Source organism: Pocillopora damicornis, chromosome 13, assembly GCF_964200805.1.
Source record: "Pocillopora damicornis chromosome 13, jaPocDami1.2, whole genome shotgun sequence".
Lineage (NCBI taxonomy): Eukaryota > Metazoa > Cnidaria > Anthozoa > Scleractinia > Pocilloporidae > Pocillopora > Pocillopora damicornis.
The window spans coordinates 7267099-7282751 of record NC_142682.1 but is presented as its reverse complement, the minus strand read 5'-3'; the positions used below and the strand labels follow the sequence as shown (position 1 = coordinate 7282751).

The window sequence follows — 15653 nt, the reverse complement described above, 5'->3', positions numbered from 1 at the left end:
TGAGATCAAGCTAAAACGAAATAGCTTCGGTAAAATATTGCATTTCATAACGTTTCTATTGATATTTAGTTTGTGGTGGTTATGCTTCAAATAGCGTGTTAATTTTTTTTTGCACCCGCGAAGGACTACACTTTGATTTATCTGCGAATCAAGATAAGGCAGGCAGCCTCGACGCAAAAAACTGCAACTGAAATCGAGAGATTTCAAGCAGATGAAAGATTTGGCAAGTGGCTCACCACCCTGTTTAAAAGTAGTTGGCAAGGCGAAAAAGAAAGGCTCTTTATTATATTAAAAACGAAGAAAGCAGTAATCAAAAAAGCGCTGCACCGGTATCGCAGAGGTCATGGGTTCAAATCCAGTACAGGCCTGAATTTTTTCCAGGCCTTATTTTCGCTACTGCTCAAGTAGTGTTTATTACTGCGAGGATCGCTCTCATATTCACGGGACATTGTCCACAAATATGGAGTCTGTGACCGTGTGCTTATTAGAGAAGACTGGAACTAAGTTAAATGCCGAAAAATGCCGCCGAGCAGTCCTTGGGTTAGTCCGAAGGCGACAAAACTCAAATTTGCTGAAAGTAAACAGTTTTTCCCGTCGTTTTGATGCCAAAACATACAATAATTTCTTCGATGTTCGTTTGAAAAGAGACAGCAGAGGAAATAGTAAAAGGGAAGGTATAGTTTGTTTACCGTTCGTATCGTATTTTTGACCCGGATAGTCTTTTAAATATTTCTTCTTATCCGAGAAATTTTGTTACGAAGATAAACTTCAAAGCATTGAATAGAACTCTATGATTTTTGGTTTTACTAATTTTGCATTCTTTTCTTAGTTTTTAATGAGTTAATATTTGGGATGCCGCCCAAAAAGAACACGCGCTTTAACTTGGCTCAATACATGAAAGATTGGAAGATTGCAAGAGAGAAAGCTGTTAATGAAAATCGCAAGCTATTGGCATAGTACAAAAAAGTCCAACGAGCCCAGGAAAAGGCGAAATAACATATTTAATTTGTCATTTTAACGTAAATTAGGGTAAAATTTCCGCACAGCCCCATACTACATTATGCATTCAGTTCTTGGACAGAGAAAACGATGACAAAAACAATACATTGCCATAGGGAAAACAGATTTGTTTGACAATAGTTTGGGGCTGTGCGGAAATTTTACCTAAATTAGTATTGCTGCTTTGAGAATGTTTTATATTTCGAATATTAGAGAATTTTTGCATCAAAGTATTTTGGGCAAGTGGTGGAAGTGCGAGCACAGGGAGGCTTGTATTTCAATTTGACAAGGTAGGAAATTCAAAATAATAATAGTAATAATAATAATAGTAATAATAATAGTAACGATAATGATAATTTTAATTATAAACTGGGTAATGGTTTGTGCATCCCTGCTGTACCTCCTTATTCATTAGTGAATTTGTAATGAGCTTTCACCACTTCTTCCTGTGTCCTCTTGATAAATGTGATGGTGAAAGGCGTTTCAGAACTTATGGAAACTTTTGAAGTTCCTTTACATGTTCCTTTACTCTTCTTCATTAGGAATTCTCGGACTGAGTCGCTGCAGAGCTCGGATAACTAGGCAAAATCTCGAATAAGTCTTTTCTCTCGGTGATAGTAGATTACATCTGTGTGTTTTTCTTTTTTGTGCGAAACACCATAAGCGGAACGAGCCTTTTTTACATTCTATAAAATTAAGGAAAAAATTTCCGAGGATATCGCCCGTTTGAACTCTGAGGCCCAAGCACTTCGGGCCTTCATTCTTAGACTTAGGCCTCTATGGAGCATGTTTAGCCACATCTTTATTTCTCCTTCGAGGAGAACTGACACTGGAATTCGTGATATCTTAGCTCGTTTCAAAGAGCTTTGACCCACACAGTATTTTTAAAAAAAATGGAATTGAGAGCTGTTTTCACTTCTCCTTCAAACAAGAAGAAATTACCGACTTCATTACGTAGTGGACGCAGGGCCTCAGTGGCGTTCAATATAATATTTTCAGCCGTCATTTTGAAAACTGTTTTGTACTTTTATTTGTATTCCGTTGTTCAATTTCAAATAACAGCGGGCGGCAAAGTTCCGCTTCACAGCACGCGCCAGCCCGGCATTATTAGTGAGTCTTGTACGATCCGAAAATGTTCGCGACACCGCGGCCGAAGGCACATAACAGTGAGTTTACGATGCTGTGATTCTAGAAGACGCCGCGATCTGTCTTGGTAGTCGCGTCGGGCCTGGCGGCTCGCATGTAAAATAGTTTACGATTCCGGTCACGACGACGCGGCGAATCCTATTGCCGGGAAAATTTCACAATGCGCCAGTTTGAGATCAGCTCACCAAACATCGCAGCCACACAAGCAAGCACAGTACGTGGAAAGTTTTTTTTGCAGTGTTGATACCGTACAGCAAAACAAATTCTTCATAATTTATGACACTTGAACCGTACGCATAAGGAAGGGAGATCCTGGTCTCCCTTAACTTTGGCATAACTTCCTATTACAAAAGAAAAAAGGCTAAGAAACGTTCCACGTACTGTGCTTGCTCGTGTGGCTGCGATGTTTGGTGAGCTGATCTCAAACTAGCGCATTGTGAAATTTTCCCGGCAATAGGATTCGCCGCGTCGTCGTGACCGGAATCAATTGTAAACTATTTTACATGCGAGCCGCCAGGCCCGACGCGACCACCAAGACAGATCGCGGCGTCTTCTAGAATCACAGCATCGTAAACTCACACTAACGATTAAACACACCGTGGATACTCCGAGACCTGCAATCTCTGCAATCTCTGCAATGGTATAGCCGCGGCCTGAAAGAATTGAGCGAAGGGCTACCCACAGTTCTTAGGAAATCGGTTTCTCTGTCACTGCTTCTCTGGCAAGAGATGGACTGGTGCGTTTTTTTGTGTACGTAAATGTTAACTAAGAAATCAAAAATGTTTCCTAAACCTTCGACCGGTTATTCCAAGCATTCTCCCACCATTCAATGTTTCTAGTGAACCGACGACAAGAGCGAGACGCAGTGGTCTTGCTGTTTCGTTGAGATGAAATCAGCGGTAGAAGAAGAAAACAAGGATTCAATACTTTCCTCCTCCGAGCTCTAAGTTATTCCACACCGTCAGCATGTTTCGGTGTTATCTTCATTTATGGATGGCACTGACGCGAAGAAATTCTGACGAGTTGTTTCCCGTACTTTCTTGAGGCATCTCCGCCATGTTAAATCCTTCGGTTCGACTCAATTAGTTCAACAGTAATCCGTGACTGTAATGGTTTATTTTACACCTCAGCATTTAGGTTGGACTTAATTAAGTTCGACGTCTGAATCAACTGTCGGCGAACTTAGTTACTTGGGTCGGAACAAATATAGTTCGACGTTTCAAGCGAGCGTAAAGTTTTTTTCAGTAAAGCCTCCTACACCTTAATAATGCAATCGTTTGTCACTTTTTTCCATATTAAGTATTAAAATTTTGCATCAACCCAAATTGTTCCAAAAATAAGGGTAAACGTCCTGTTTGTCCAGTGACAATAAAGACATGTAGATTGTAATATATATAGGAAAATTTTCTTGCGGTCTTGTATGACTTGCCGCCGTAATTCATCTGAGATTTTCTTTCAAGTAAAATCAAGCATTTCTTTAAAACATAATCGAAGGTGGCTCATAATACTTTTAGGAAAATCGATTTGCACAACGAAAGCACGGATCGTAATGATAAAATAGCTAGATTGCCAAGAAATGGAAAAGATAAATGGCGCTTTGATAGGCAAAGTGTAAGGCACCAGAAAAAATTATTGTAAAATTATATCATAAAGAGTGTTAACATCCAAATGCACTTTCAACGTAGTTAAACCCAGCTGATCTATGCTTGTGATCTGGAGATGAAACTTGAGAGCCTCGTTGTTCAATCCTTACGAAATGTCAAATACTATATCGTAGCTCTGAAGACTAATCGTTTCAAACTACAGACAGTTTCAATTGAAATATACTTATGCGTGAGCCCCTATAAAAGTATACATGTGAGATACTAAAAAAAAATTGCAAAGTCTGTAAAGTGAAAATTTTATGATTTTACTTTTACTTTAAGTCAATTTTTAGTTTTAATGGATTCGGTCTCACCTTGGTTCGGTCTCACCTTGATTCATAAACACCTGTCATATTTAATTTGCTAGAAATCATTCTATCAATTACTCCTTTCGCCTAAATATCATTTTGCCGCTCGTTTCTCTAATTTCGCTTCGCATGTGAAATACGCTTTTACGCTTTTTAAAAAGCAAAAGGATCGAGGAAAACCTTGCGGGAAACTCTGAAAAGTGAGATCATCAAATCAACTGAACGGCTAAAGGCTGCAAGATATTTGCTTCATCTGGCCGCACTTATCATTTCATAACTTTTGTGGAAACTAAATGTCAACTTCACCTTAATTATCCTGTAGGATTATATTTCATCCCAAGATCAATGAGTTTTAGAAGCTGTATTTTATAGCTAAAATTTGTAGGGAAAAAAAGGAGCTAACGAAATAGATAGTGATTCCCAGTAACACGTTTGTCTTCTTAATATGTTTCATAATTTCGCAGTGTCATGTTACCTGTGAATCACTATTTGCACGGATATATTTTTTCTAAAGTTTAAATTCATAAAGAGATATGAATTCAAATTAATCATTTTTCTGGTTTCTTGAATTTTTTTCGCAACCTTCTATAAGAGCTCTTTCCAGGAGAATATGAAATGTCTCTGTTATATGGCGCTCATCTTCGAGATTTTGCCATAGCGATGATAAATGTTTTGAAATATCAAGGATTTTGAACTTGCAAATGAATGTACTCTTTCCCATCCCGAGGCACACTTCTATTGCTCCGGTATCTACCAGCTTGAACCCTTGATGGAGCATATTTGTCACCTTCTTCATGAGGCTGTTTGACATTACAAGGTGACAAACATGGCCAAAAAAGTTTGTAGAGTCCATTTCGATAGTTTTCACAGAAGGTAAAGTAAATGACAGGATTTACCGACGAATTTAGAAATGTCAAATAGAGCGCCCATTCTCCAAAGGTTTCCATGTAACAAGGAATTTCTATGTTTAAGTCCTTCTTTATCCAAATGTAAGTTACCAAATACGTGTAAACTATAAATGGAAACCAGCAGAAGCCGAATGCAAGGACGATTGCTAGCAATATGTTAAGGATGTTTCTGTCGCGCCTTCGTTTTCGCCTTCGTCCAATCGAAGTTTGATCACCAGGAACCGGCGTTCGCTTGATTCTAATAAGAATTACGGTGTAAAAGGCGATCACGACGACGGAAGGAATCATCAAAGCCATAATCGTGTGGACAAGGGATTCTATTTCTGTCGCCTTTTTCGGATCTGATACCAACCGGTCCCAGCTATGATGACATGATGGACCTTCTTCCACAATGGAAAATTCAAATGTGAAAAAATTCGTTATATACATCAAAAAAGCTAGAACCCAAGTAGACAGTATCATCACCGCACACCGTTTCTTTGGAATGGTATCAAGAAGGAATGGACGAGAGATGGCGTTGTAACGTTCAATAGCGATCACGAGCAGCGTCAACAATGACACAGCCACGGTGACATCTTGTAAAAAGTGCACCACCTTGCATAACACTAGACCTGTAGTTCCCCCAATCAACCAAGATCCATGGTAGGTGTGAATCTCAGTCAAGACCCTTGGAATAACGACAATTGAGCACAGGAAATCAGAAACAGCCATGTTTACTATCAGAAAATTTACTGTAGTTCTCATTTTTCGGTCTCGGTAAACGACAATGGCAACCAGTGTGTTACCAATCATCGATGTTGTCAGGATAAGAGCGCAGACGATGGTCCTACAAATGTCTGCAATTGTTTTATCCATGAAGTTACAAGGGAGAGAGGTATTGGTCCCGTTCTCATTCTTGATGTGTGTGTCCGTATTCATGTTAAAAAGGCACGTGGCGTAGCAATTTGTTACCGGGAATACAGGCGTTAAATGAAATAAAATAATATCCAACCTTTGTTAATTCACTTGTACTGTTAACATACATGGTAAGACAAATTACGGGAAAGAAGGCCTAATTTATTTTAAACTTAGCCAATCAAAAAGAAGTGTACACTGCTTAAGCAAACTTTTAATCTAAGTTCTGTCAGACAGCTGCTGTTATCGGAAGAGCTTCATTTGAATCATTGTAAATATCCCTCTTCCGAAATTCTAGGTAAATTTCCATCGGTAAATTATAGCATTCGCAGATGATCTGGAAGCAAACACACAGAGACCCCTGTTGCCAGGGTATCCATGAGAAAATATAACACTGGCAATTTGGAGGATCTGCTTTCTTTTGTTATTAGTTTTTCCGTAGCCAGATGATCCTGGCGGAGTCGAGGTGAATGATTACCTATAACTTGAAAACTGTTTAGCCTTTCCGAATAATTTACATCTAAATGGGTTAATGGGTAGAGAAAATTAATCATCGACAGGATCTCATCAGAGTAAGGTTTAAAAATATTTTTACAAATTGATCTAAATCCTGGAACATTTATACGTGATATCCTCGTATGTTATACTAATTAATTTTAAATGGTTAAAACTTTCTATTATTATACTGCTGGGTTTGAATTGCAGAAGACTTAGACATCTTCAAAAAGTGGCGGAGTCGTCAAAGGATGATTTGGGAGATATTCGAATCGCACGCGAGCAGTCGTTTCACTGCGCGCAACACACCAAGAATTACATGCAAACTGCCAATTTTAAACCTCTCATCTTTCAAAATGTCAAATTAACTCTTAAGGGTATTTCTTAAAATTTTGCAGAGACGAGCTCACTAGCTTTCTTCCAAGAAGCAAGTCACTTTACAATGAGAGATGAATAATAAAGACAAAGCGTAGATGCTTTCAAATGATTCAAATTTATATAACCTTTTGCCTAAACAACTTCTGATTGCTTTTGTTGAAAAAGCAGTTCTGTCATTCCCAACACAACTTTGAACTTGTCTGAAAGTTATCAAACTCGAGTCATCTTGAAAGTTCCCTTCACTCTTAGAGCCAAACTTCTTATGAAATTTGTACAAATATTGAATGCAAGTTGCACAGCTGAAACTAGAAAAAGGATCAGGGAAAAAATTAAATAAGTGTTTTTAATAAACAAACGTCATTGAATTGTTTTGGTTAAGTGTTCTGGCTAGCCAATGGGAACTAACAGATGGTTTGTCATAGGTAATGGCAAACAAGGAGGTGGAAAGGTGTTTAGCAGAACAAAACAACTTGATATTTAAATTCTGTTGACTAAATATCATATTTCTTGCTTTTCAGAATCAGTATTTACCTCTGAAAATTTTGCTCGTCCTCACGAGTACAATTTTAGAAAGGTTATGTTCTGACTAATTTTTTTTTAATAGCAGTTTCCAAGAGTTTATTCTCACATGAAATTAAACTCATTTTATCTCTCTCTTATATTTCCCTTGAACTGTGGGAGAATGCTGATGAACAAACAAGGCTATGCTGAAGAAAATTTGTTAAAAAAAATGCTGCTCTACAACTCTTACAATAAATCACAACTTGTCGAAATTGCGTAGTTCGACATCTGGACATTGAACCACTCCGTTCCCGGGCCAAAACCCCCGTTTAGTCCCTTTAAACGGCTTTGTGGCTTTTTTGTTCAAATTTGATGGTTTCTTAATGGAGAGAGGTAAGCAGTGGCGGATGAACCTTTTAAGTCCTTGTCTATAATTTTCACTGAACACAAAGTAAATGACGGGGTTCACAGATGACTGCAGATACGCCATAATCAATGCTATTTTCCCATAGATTTCCAAACCACAAGGAAAGTTGTGTTGGTCCTTGTTGAAATAACCGAAAATAAATGTATATGTGTAAATTATGAAGGGAAACCAACAAACGCCGAACGATATAACCACTGCAAGCAAGATACGAATTACACTTCGGTTACGCTTCCGTTGACGTTTTAATCCTAAGGAACTTACATCATCTGGAACAGAAATGCGTCTAATTTTCCATAGGATTAATGAATAGAAGGTGGTTACAATGATGAATGGAATTATCAAGGCCAGATTTGTATTCAAAAGGAACTCAATTGTGGTGGCTTTGGCTGGATTTGCCACCAGATCTTCCCAACTATGGGAGCAAATTGATTCTTCCTCCTCGACGATCAACTTAAACGAGAGCAAATCTGTGATGTACATAATAAACGCCACCAGCCAAGTAGAAAGTATCATAAATGCACATCGCTTATCTGGAGCGGGGTTTGCCACGACTGGACAAGAAACGGCATAAAAACGCTCAATTGCAATCATCAGGAGGCTTAGTAGAGACACGGCAACTGTAACGTCTTGTAAAAAGTGAACTATTCTGCATGAGGCGTCACCCATCTCTCCAGAAATAAACCATGCCTCTGAATAGGTAAATATGCGTGTGATACTTTTCGGAACAACGAGGATAGTATTTAAGAGATCCGAAACAGCCATATTCACAATCAGAAAGTTCACGGTTGTTTTCATCCTTCGGCCTCTGTACACCACAATAGCCACCATTGTGTTGCCCATGAGAGATGTTAAGAAGATAAAAGCAAAGCCGACGACTTGCCAAATTGCCGAGGATGTGTTGTTAAAATCGTAACAAGCGGAATCAAGATCGGATTCATTATTGCCCCTGAATGCTGTGATATTTTCGTGAGACATAACTTGGGCTACCTAAAACTTTAACAATGAGTTTACGGTTACTATGATTTATCTTACGAAACGGTGTCTTAAAATTCAGAGCAAAGAGAGTCTAGTCTTCCTACTAAGGAATTTGCATAAAGTACTGTAGAACTTAACGCACTGTACAAACCAATAGCAAAGATGCTTGTATTAGTTTGTAAATAAACTTAATGAAATTTCATACAGTTTTGACAGATGCTACCGGTCATATCACTCAGCCGAGTCGCAATATTTCCGCTATTTAATATTGCCTAAGGTAGTAAGTTTCGATTTAACAGATAAGAAATCTTTAGGTTGATCTTTAAATCGCGGGCAGGTTTTAATTTATCATAATTTTGGAACCTTCTCTGATACAAATGATTATTGCTGCGCACGTGCTCTTGAGACGACGCAAAATAAACTTGAGAGAAAAATTTGTAAAATAGAATTTGGAATTGTAGATAAGAATGCGGATGAACACCAATCTAAAAACGTTGTTGAGGGTCAAAAATAATTTCAATTAGTCCTAAGTCCTCATTTTATTCAAGTCTTGTCATTTTATTTTACATATATTCATTTTTTTGAAAAGAGAAATTGAAATACGTGGTAATTTGATCACTTCCATAGCGGCTAAATGGGAAAAAAAAAAAAAAAAAAACGGAAACAGCTCTTTCTCAATCAAATTTTTAGGTTGTTCACTTGAAATGTACGTTGAGAAATTTGCTTAGTGGTCGATGTGTTCTACTCAAAATGTAATTTTTAACTTAAATAAAAGCGCGTTTTGTACTCCTGACCTAATTACTTTTCCGATGTACGGTTTGAGGTTTTATCATAATAATCAAGATAACGAACCGATTGCCTCTTCAGTTTACTTTCCTGGGTCAATAGAACAAACAATATCAGTTATGAGCAAAATTTCGTCAAAAAGTTTGATATATTTCTTAGTTTAAAGTATTGCATTTTTAACCTCAAAGAAACTATCAAGTGAATAAAATTTTTGGTAGGATCGTTGACAATTTTTTTTAATGATTAAAGAGTACTTGAAAGCCAAGTGAGTTAATCTGTGTTTATGACAATCAAAGGGTTAGTGATAAAAACTTTCAAAGAAAATATTCCTTTTTTTTCCCCGTCAGATCGGCATGAGGGCAACAAAACCAAACGACGAATAAGGTTCACGTATTCGTTAAGTAAGGGCACAGTGCTTGCTGGGTATGAATGAAGGTTACGGGTAAGGGTACGCCCTTGCTGAGTGACCTCTCCTTTAACGTGAAGTGCGGTCTCACCAAAGCGTCGTTATGCAGCCCTATGTCGACTTCCAACTTAGATGCTACTAACATGTAATACTTACACAAGGTCGAACTAAGTATCGACACTGTTTATTTTTTTGGGTCCTTGTTGGATCGGTTATAGGTGTGTCTGCTTTCTGACCATCAAAGAATTCTTAACTATAACTAGGTTAGTACAGAGCGAGTTTGATTTTGGGAGTGTGGGATGACGCGATATTTTTGTTTTGATTAACTCAAAATAAGTTCGGCGATGTGACTTCACCTAAGGCAAAGTCTTTCAGTTTGAAGGCGAAGCGAGTTGACGTTGCAAGTTGGTTGCGAGATGCACTCTGCAAGAAAAAAATTTCCAAAAGAACAGAAGCAGAGCTTGATGCGTAGCCTTATCTTTCTAAGCCTATTTTTTATCGGCGAAAGAAAGATATGGTTTTGCGATGGTTTCCTGTCTTTCACCCCTAGTTGTAAAGGTCAGCTCCGACTTGGCTTATGTCCTTTGGTAAGTAACTGAATGTGAAAAGCACGAGTTATGGATTTGAGTTTCACGAAAATACATATATTCTACATAGAGCCTTTACTACCTGAAAAGTATGAAACAGTTAGCGCGTCGAAATATGATTTTTATCCGCATGCAATTTTCGCAAATGCTCGTCCTTTTTATTGAGGGCTATAACGTTTGTCCCGCTGAAATATTACAGGCTCAATGTCCACTGTTTTACTATTGGACAATAATAAACTTGTAGTTGCACGCGCACCAGCATGTAAAGGCCTTTTCTGTCTTGAAGCTCCTGACAAGATGATTCATGGTGCAATTTAATTAAAATATGGCATTTTTCGATTACAACTGTCTCCGTTTCTCATCATCACCCACCATTAAAATTATCCACATGAATGAATGAATGAATGAATGAATGAATGAATGAATGAATGAATGAATGAATGAATGAATGAATGCATTGCAAATCCTGACGTATTTTCATAAATCATCATGTTTCTGTTTTGGTCTTTCCAGACAATCGCCTCATTTTCTTTGTCTCAAAGTATGATACCGCCAGGAGATCTCTTCACCCACAGATAAGGAGACAAAAATCAATTACCATTATTCTTATTAAAGAGTTACACACACACTTTTTTTACACACACACACTTTATTTTTTCTTTTTCTTACAAAATAATTTAGATTATGTTGACCCGCAGATAGCAAATTTGCTATTCGAGGCGGGTCAATCATCAACAAACATTATTTACAATATATAAAGAAAATTAAAAACTAAATAGTTAGATATTGTTAAATTATAAAGAGAAGCATAACTGGTAAATACATCAATAGTTGTTCAATAAAGTATAGAAGCAAATAAATTAGTACTGAAAGCAATGGGATCAATTTGTTTTAATTATGCAGTCCTTAAGTTTAGAGGAGATCTTTTCAACATCAAGATAAGAATCTTCATTATCTAGTATCTGAAATAAAGACGTTTTTATTTGTTTATTAAAGGAATGTTTTGATAACGTTTTGAATTCTTTCGGTATTTTATTCCAAATTTTGACACCAACACGCGAGAAAGCCTTTTTTTGTAGGTTAAGTCTGGAGTACTTTGTACTAAAGAGCTGCGATTTGGATGATCGAGTATTGTAGGTATGAATATGAGATGTTTTAGTAAATAGCTTCAAAATATTAATGGGAGCCCTCTGGTTGTGCACGTCAAACATAACTTTACTTACGGCTTCATAATATAGAAACGTAACAGGCAGAATTTTTGCTTTGGCAAATAAAGGGATGGCATGCTCTCTTCGATCGGTGAAATAGATTAAGCGCAAAACTCGCTTTTGAAGAACTAAAATCTTGTTTAAATAAGCATTTGACGTATTGCCCCAGGCAAGGAGTCCATAAGTTATATAAGGTAGAATTAATGAATTGTAAATATTTACAAGGACAGAAGAAGGAACGAAGTACCTCAGCTTTGCAATCATCCCTATTGTTTTACTTATTTTTACGATAACAGAGTCAACATGGTTTTTCCATGACAAATTTTGATCAATTAAAACGCCTAGATATTTGATATAACTTTTTTGCTCTAAACTAACTCTTCGGTTTGTCTCACAATCTAAAATACCTATTTGTGGAGAAAAATGCATTTTTTTCTGACGAGGACGAAAAATTAAGAAATTTGATTTTTTTTGTATTCAATGTCAACCTATTTGTAGTTAACCAGTCATGTACGTTATTCAACTCTACATTAACCGTTTGCTCGATCGCCTTAAGATTCTTATCAGCATAAAGTATATTAGTATCATCCGCAAAGAGATAATTTTGATCTTAATGTCAGAAGAATGCACATGCAGATACCCCTTTTCCGTCATGGATGTCCAAGATCTCCTTCACTGGGGGGTCATAGACGCTTATATCTTCAAATCTTCTCCTTTAAAAAAAATAAAGAGGACGAAATTAAAATATCATATCTTGGAGCGTTACATTTTTACAAATAGTTGATTTTCATTCATAGGAATACATCAAAACTCTCTTTTCGTGCCACATGCATGCCTCCATATGCTCGGCCCTGGAGGTTGATGACGTTTTTTATCTTCAAAACTGTCTGAGTCTTCTTTAAAAAAATCGGTGTTGTTTTTTTTCGAAAAATACAAGAGGAAGCGTCTTAATTTTCATGGGAAAAAAGGCCCCTTCGAATTCAAAACCTTCTTTTATCTATATATAAGTACACCTTTTTGAGGATTGTCCGAAAGCTTTGTGTGGTGTGAAACATCAAAATTTCATTGGGTTTTTCAAATCTTTCAAATCTGTATCTTTCGAAACTAGGGTTTATGTAGACGATTCAAAGATCTCGAAAGAGGTAAAATTTATTTCTTTCTTTATGTCCGATCAAAGATCAGATTTTGTGCAAACTTCTAGTACTTTTGAGCCAAAATTGACCCGATTTCTAGGGTTTATTTTTATGCTTTTGTTCAGAATGGTGCAACATAATGCCATAACTTCATAGTTAGGGCAGGAAAAACAAATAGTTTCTCTTCGACATGCCGACTTACAGAGAATATTTCAGGGATCTGTTTTGGGCTTTTGTAAACCAAGGCCGAATAGATCTCAAAATTATCACCAAGCTAATGAGGTACAAATGCAGGCTTTTTCAAAAACTGAAATGGTACTTATTAGCCAAATCGTGTTACTGATCAATTTCAACATGTTATGGGCAACGTGGAGAAAAATCATTCATTTATCCCTGACTGCCGAAAACAGAGCAAGAACGAAGAGCGAAACCTTAGCAAATTGGATTTACCGAGAGGTACCATATAACTCATATCCGTTTTGATTCGAATTTTCCTGACAATGATATAAAACTTAAGCCTCGTCTAGACTCTTTAGACAGTAGAAACATTTTTTTCTCTCTTCCATGTTAAATATCATAATAGATTCTACAGGTTCTTATCTTTTTTTAAACTTGTTTTGATACAGTTTTCGCTACACACATCCAAAAAGTTAAGTGTTTCCATGTGATTAATTTTTTAACAGTCTGGCTCAATTTTTCATTTTCCAGGGTACGCCCTGTCATTATCTCTTTTGGCGGGTTTCCCATCCAAGCACCATCAATAAAGTTATGAGCCTAAAGGTATCCGTCTACCTTTATTAACGATCGGCCAAACTTGTTTGATTTCAAAAGGAATTTTCAGATTTAGTGGAATTGAACAGTCAGTAATAATAAAGTTTGTCTTTATTGCTTTTATTACGGTCGATAAAAAGGCTCTGACCACAATTGAGAATTTATAAGTAGTTTAAAATCTTATGAAGCTATTTGTTAAAAATCTAAGTTCAAGGCTCCGCCAATTAAAATAATGTAAAAGACCTTTAAATATTGAAAAGAAGTCAAAGTTCGGGATAAACAATGCAGCAGGAATTTTAAAACAAACGAAACTTTTCCTTCTGTTTCCCTTTTTCCCCTTAGCAAGGCTATCGGTCTTGCGAATTAAACCTGTGTGGAATACTTTATATGCTGAATTAGCGAGGGGGACTACTTATGCATGATGAATAAGTAGTCAGACCTTTTCCGTTCATGCCGAAGCTATAAACAGAAGAAATGCAAGAAGATAAACAAGTTGGTTCTAAGGTCCTTTCTTATACTCACGGTCATATCAGTGAATTTCACTACCTCATTCTTTTCAGACCATTTTGACTTCATCAATTACCAACTATAGATGATTTGCAAATTCACTTTAAAATAAAATTTACAGAAAGAACCCAGAGAGGTATGATCGACAAAATTTTTATATATCCTTTGATCTATTCTTTCAATTTTAGACCGAATTATACCAAGAAAACGGTAATGTCTTCAATGACCAAACGAAGAATATACACCAGTATGCTTATAGGCGACAAATCCCTTTAACTAATCGTCGCTGTTTCGCACTAAAGATTCGTCAGGAATAGAGGATGGTCATGAAAAAAATTAACGACAACAACTGAGTCCTGCTTCAAAACTTCAAAGTTTAAATTTGACTAAGATACGGAAATCGGTTGAAAAAGAAAAAAATTTAAAAGGAAAGGAGAGTACCGGGAACTTCTTAAACTAGTTCGTGAGCAAGACCACAGTTGCAGCCATTTCACCTCAGACACATTGTGCACTGGCAGGGGTAAGAGGTGGAGGATAGAGGAAGGGTCAACTGATAAAATTGTCGTTCGAAAATGAAATCAGTGCTCGGTTAAATGATCAATTTTATTTCGAGATGAACTCAGTATCTCTCGGCCGTGTCGACCGTCGCAGGTTGCAGTGAACGCTGGAGATCAATAACCGTATCATTTAGCTGACGTCACTGCCTGTAATCTTACATTTTTGCCCACAGATAATTTATAACCGCTTTTAATCTTTATGCGTGAATCGTCTTGCGTCTTCTTTTTTTTTTGTAGAATTCTAGACCACGGGAGATAGGAAATTCATTTGAGAAGAGAAGATGTTGTTTGCTCCACCACATTTGCCCTTCAATAGCAGGATTTCTAGTCTCACATGGCTACGCTTATCTTAATATGTTATAATCTTAACTAATAAAATACTATAATCTCTAGTCTTAATTCACGGGTCACACTAAAATTAAGGAGCGGATCAATTAACCATATACCTCTCCTTCTTTTCTACTCTTTTCGTTTGAAAAATTAAAGTCATCGTTGTCAGTAATTTTTCTCAGACCTGCCAGTGTTCGAGCAAAAGGTAACAATTTTTTAGCAAAGCTAAAAAGAAATTTCTCTCTTAAAAAACAAATATTACTGATTTCGTGCTATGCTGTTGTTGTGTCTCACTATTTACTTTGGTCGCATCGTTTCATTTTAAATCTCAAGAATTTTCATGAGTTTGCCTTATAAATAAGACTTTTCATTACCTTAGCCATCCTAGAAGTAGTTTCTCTCGGAAATTATCTGTCACTTTGTCATAAAACCCAACTGGTCGAAAACGGTTTTAATCAACAAAGAGCACTTGATATTTCAGATACCGTTATGAAATCGGAAGTTGATGTGACATGAGTCTAAACAAGAGCAGCAAATCTCATAATCGCTCAAACTTTTGAAAGTACAGAGTATATTGAAAAAAATTGGCGAGGTCAACAGCCGATTTGACCACGAATCATGATGCTACAATATAAACTCACAGTGTTTCTTACTCTATGCATTTTATTTTCATTCGTTATTGAAAACGAATGTT

At 36.8% G+C, this 15653-nt stretch overlaps 2 protein-coding genes and 1 pseudogene across 2 annotated transcripts; all 3 read right to left on the bottom strand.

The window, feature by feature from the left end:
- Positions 1-1145: 1145 nt before the first annotated feature.
- LOC113678375 (uncharacterized) lies at positions 1146-2005 on the bottom strand (annotated as a pseudogene).
- Positions 2006-4064: 2059 nt separating this feature from the next.
- On the bottom strand, positions 4065-6133 carry LOC113678342 (neuropeptide receptor 22-like). Its single transcript, XM_027195229.2, has one exon. The coding sequence runs from the start codon at positions 5920-5922 to the stop codon at positions 4777-4779; it is 1146 nt and encodes a 381-aa protein (XP_027051030.2). The 5' UTR covers positions 5923-6133; the 3' UTR covers positions 4065-4776.
- Positions 6134-7100: 967 nt separating this feature from the next.
- Positions 7101-9342, bottom strand: LOC113678468 (QRFP-like peptide receptor). Its single transcript, XM_027195353.2, has one exon. The coding sequence runs from the start codon at positions 8672-8674 to the stop codon at positions 7529-7531; it is 1146 nt and encodes a 381-aa protein (XP_027051154.2). The 5' UTR covers positions 8675-9342; the 3' UTR covers positions 7101-7528.
- Between the last annotated feature and the right edge of the window lie 6311 nt (positions 9343-15653).

What these genes read in the sequence shown, in the direction of transcription:
- LOC113678468 (XM_027195353.2), bottom strand. Translation starts at nt 8,674, where the DNA reads ATGTCTCACGAAAATATCACAGCATTCAGGGGCAATAATGAATCCGAT.
- LOC113678342 (XM_027195229.2), bottom strand. Translation starts at nt 5,922, where the DNA reads ATGAATACGGACACACACATCAAGAATGAGAACGGGACCAATACCTCT.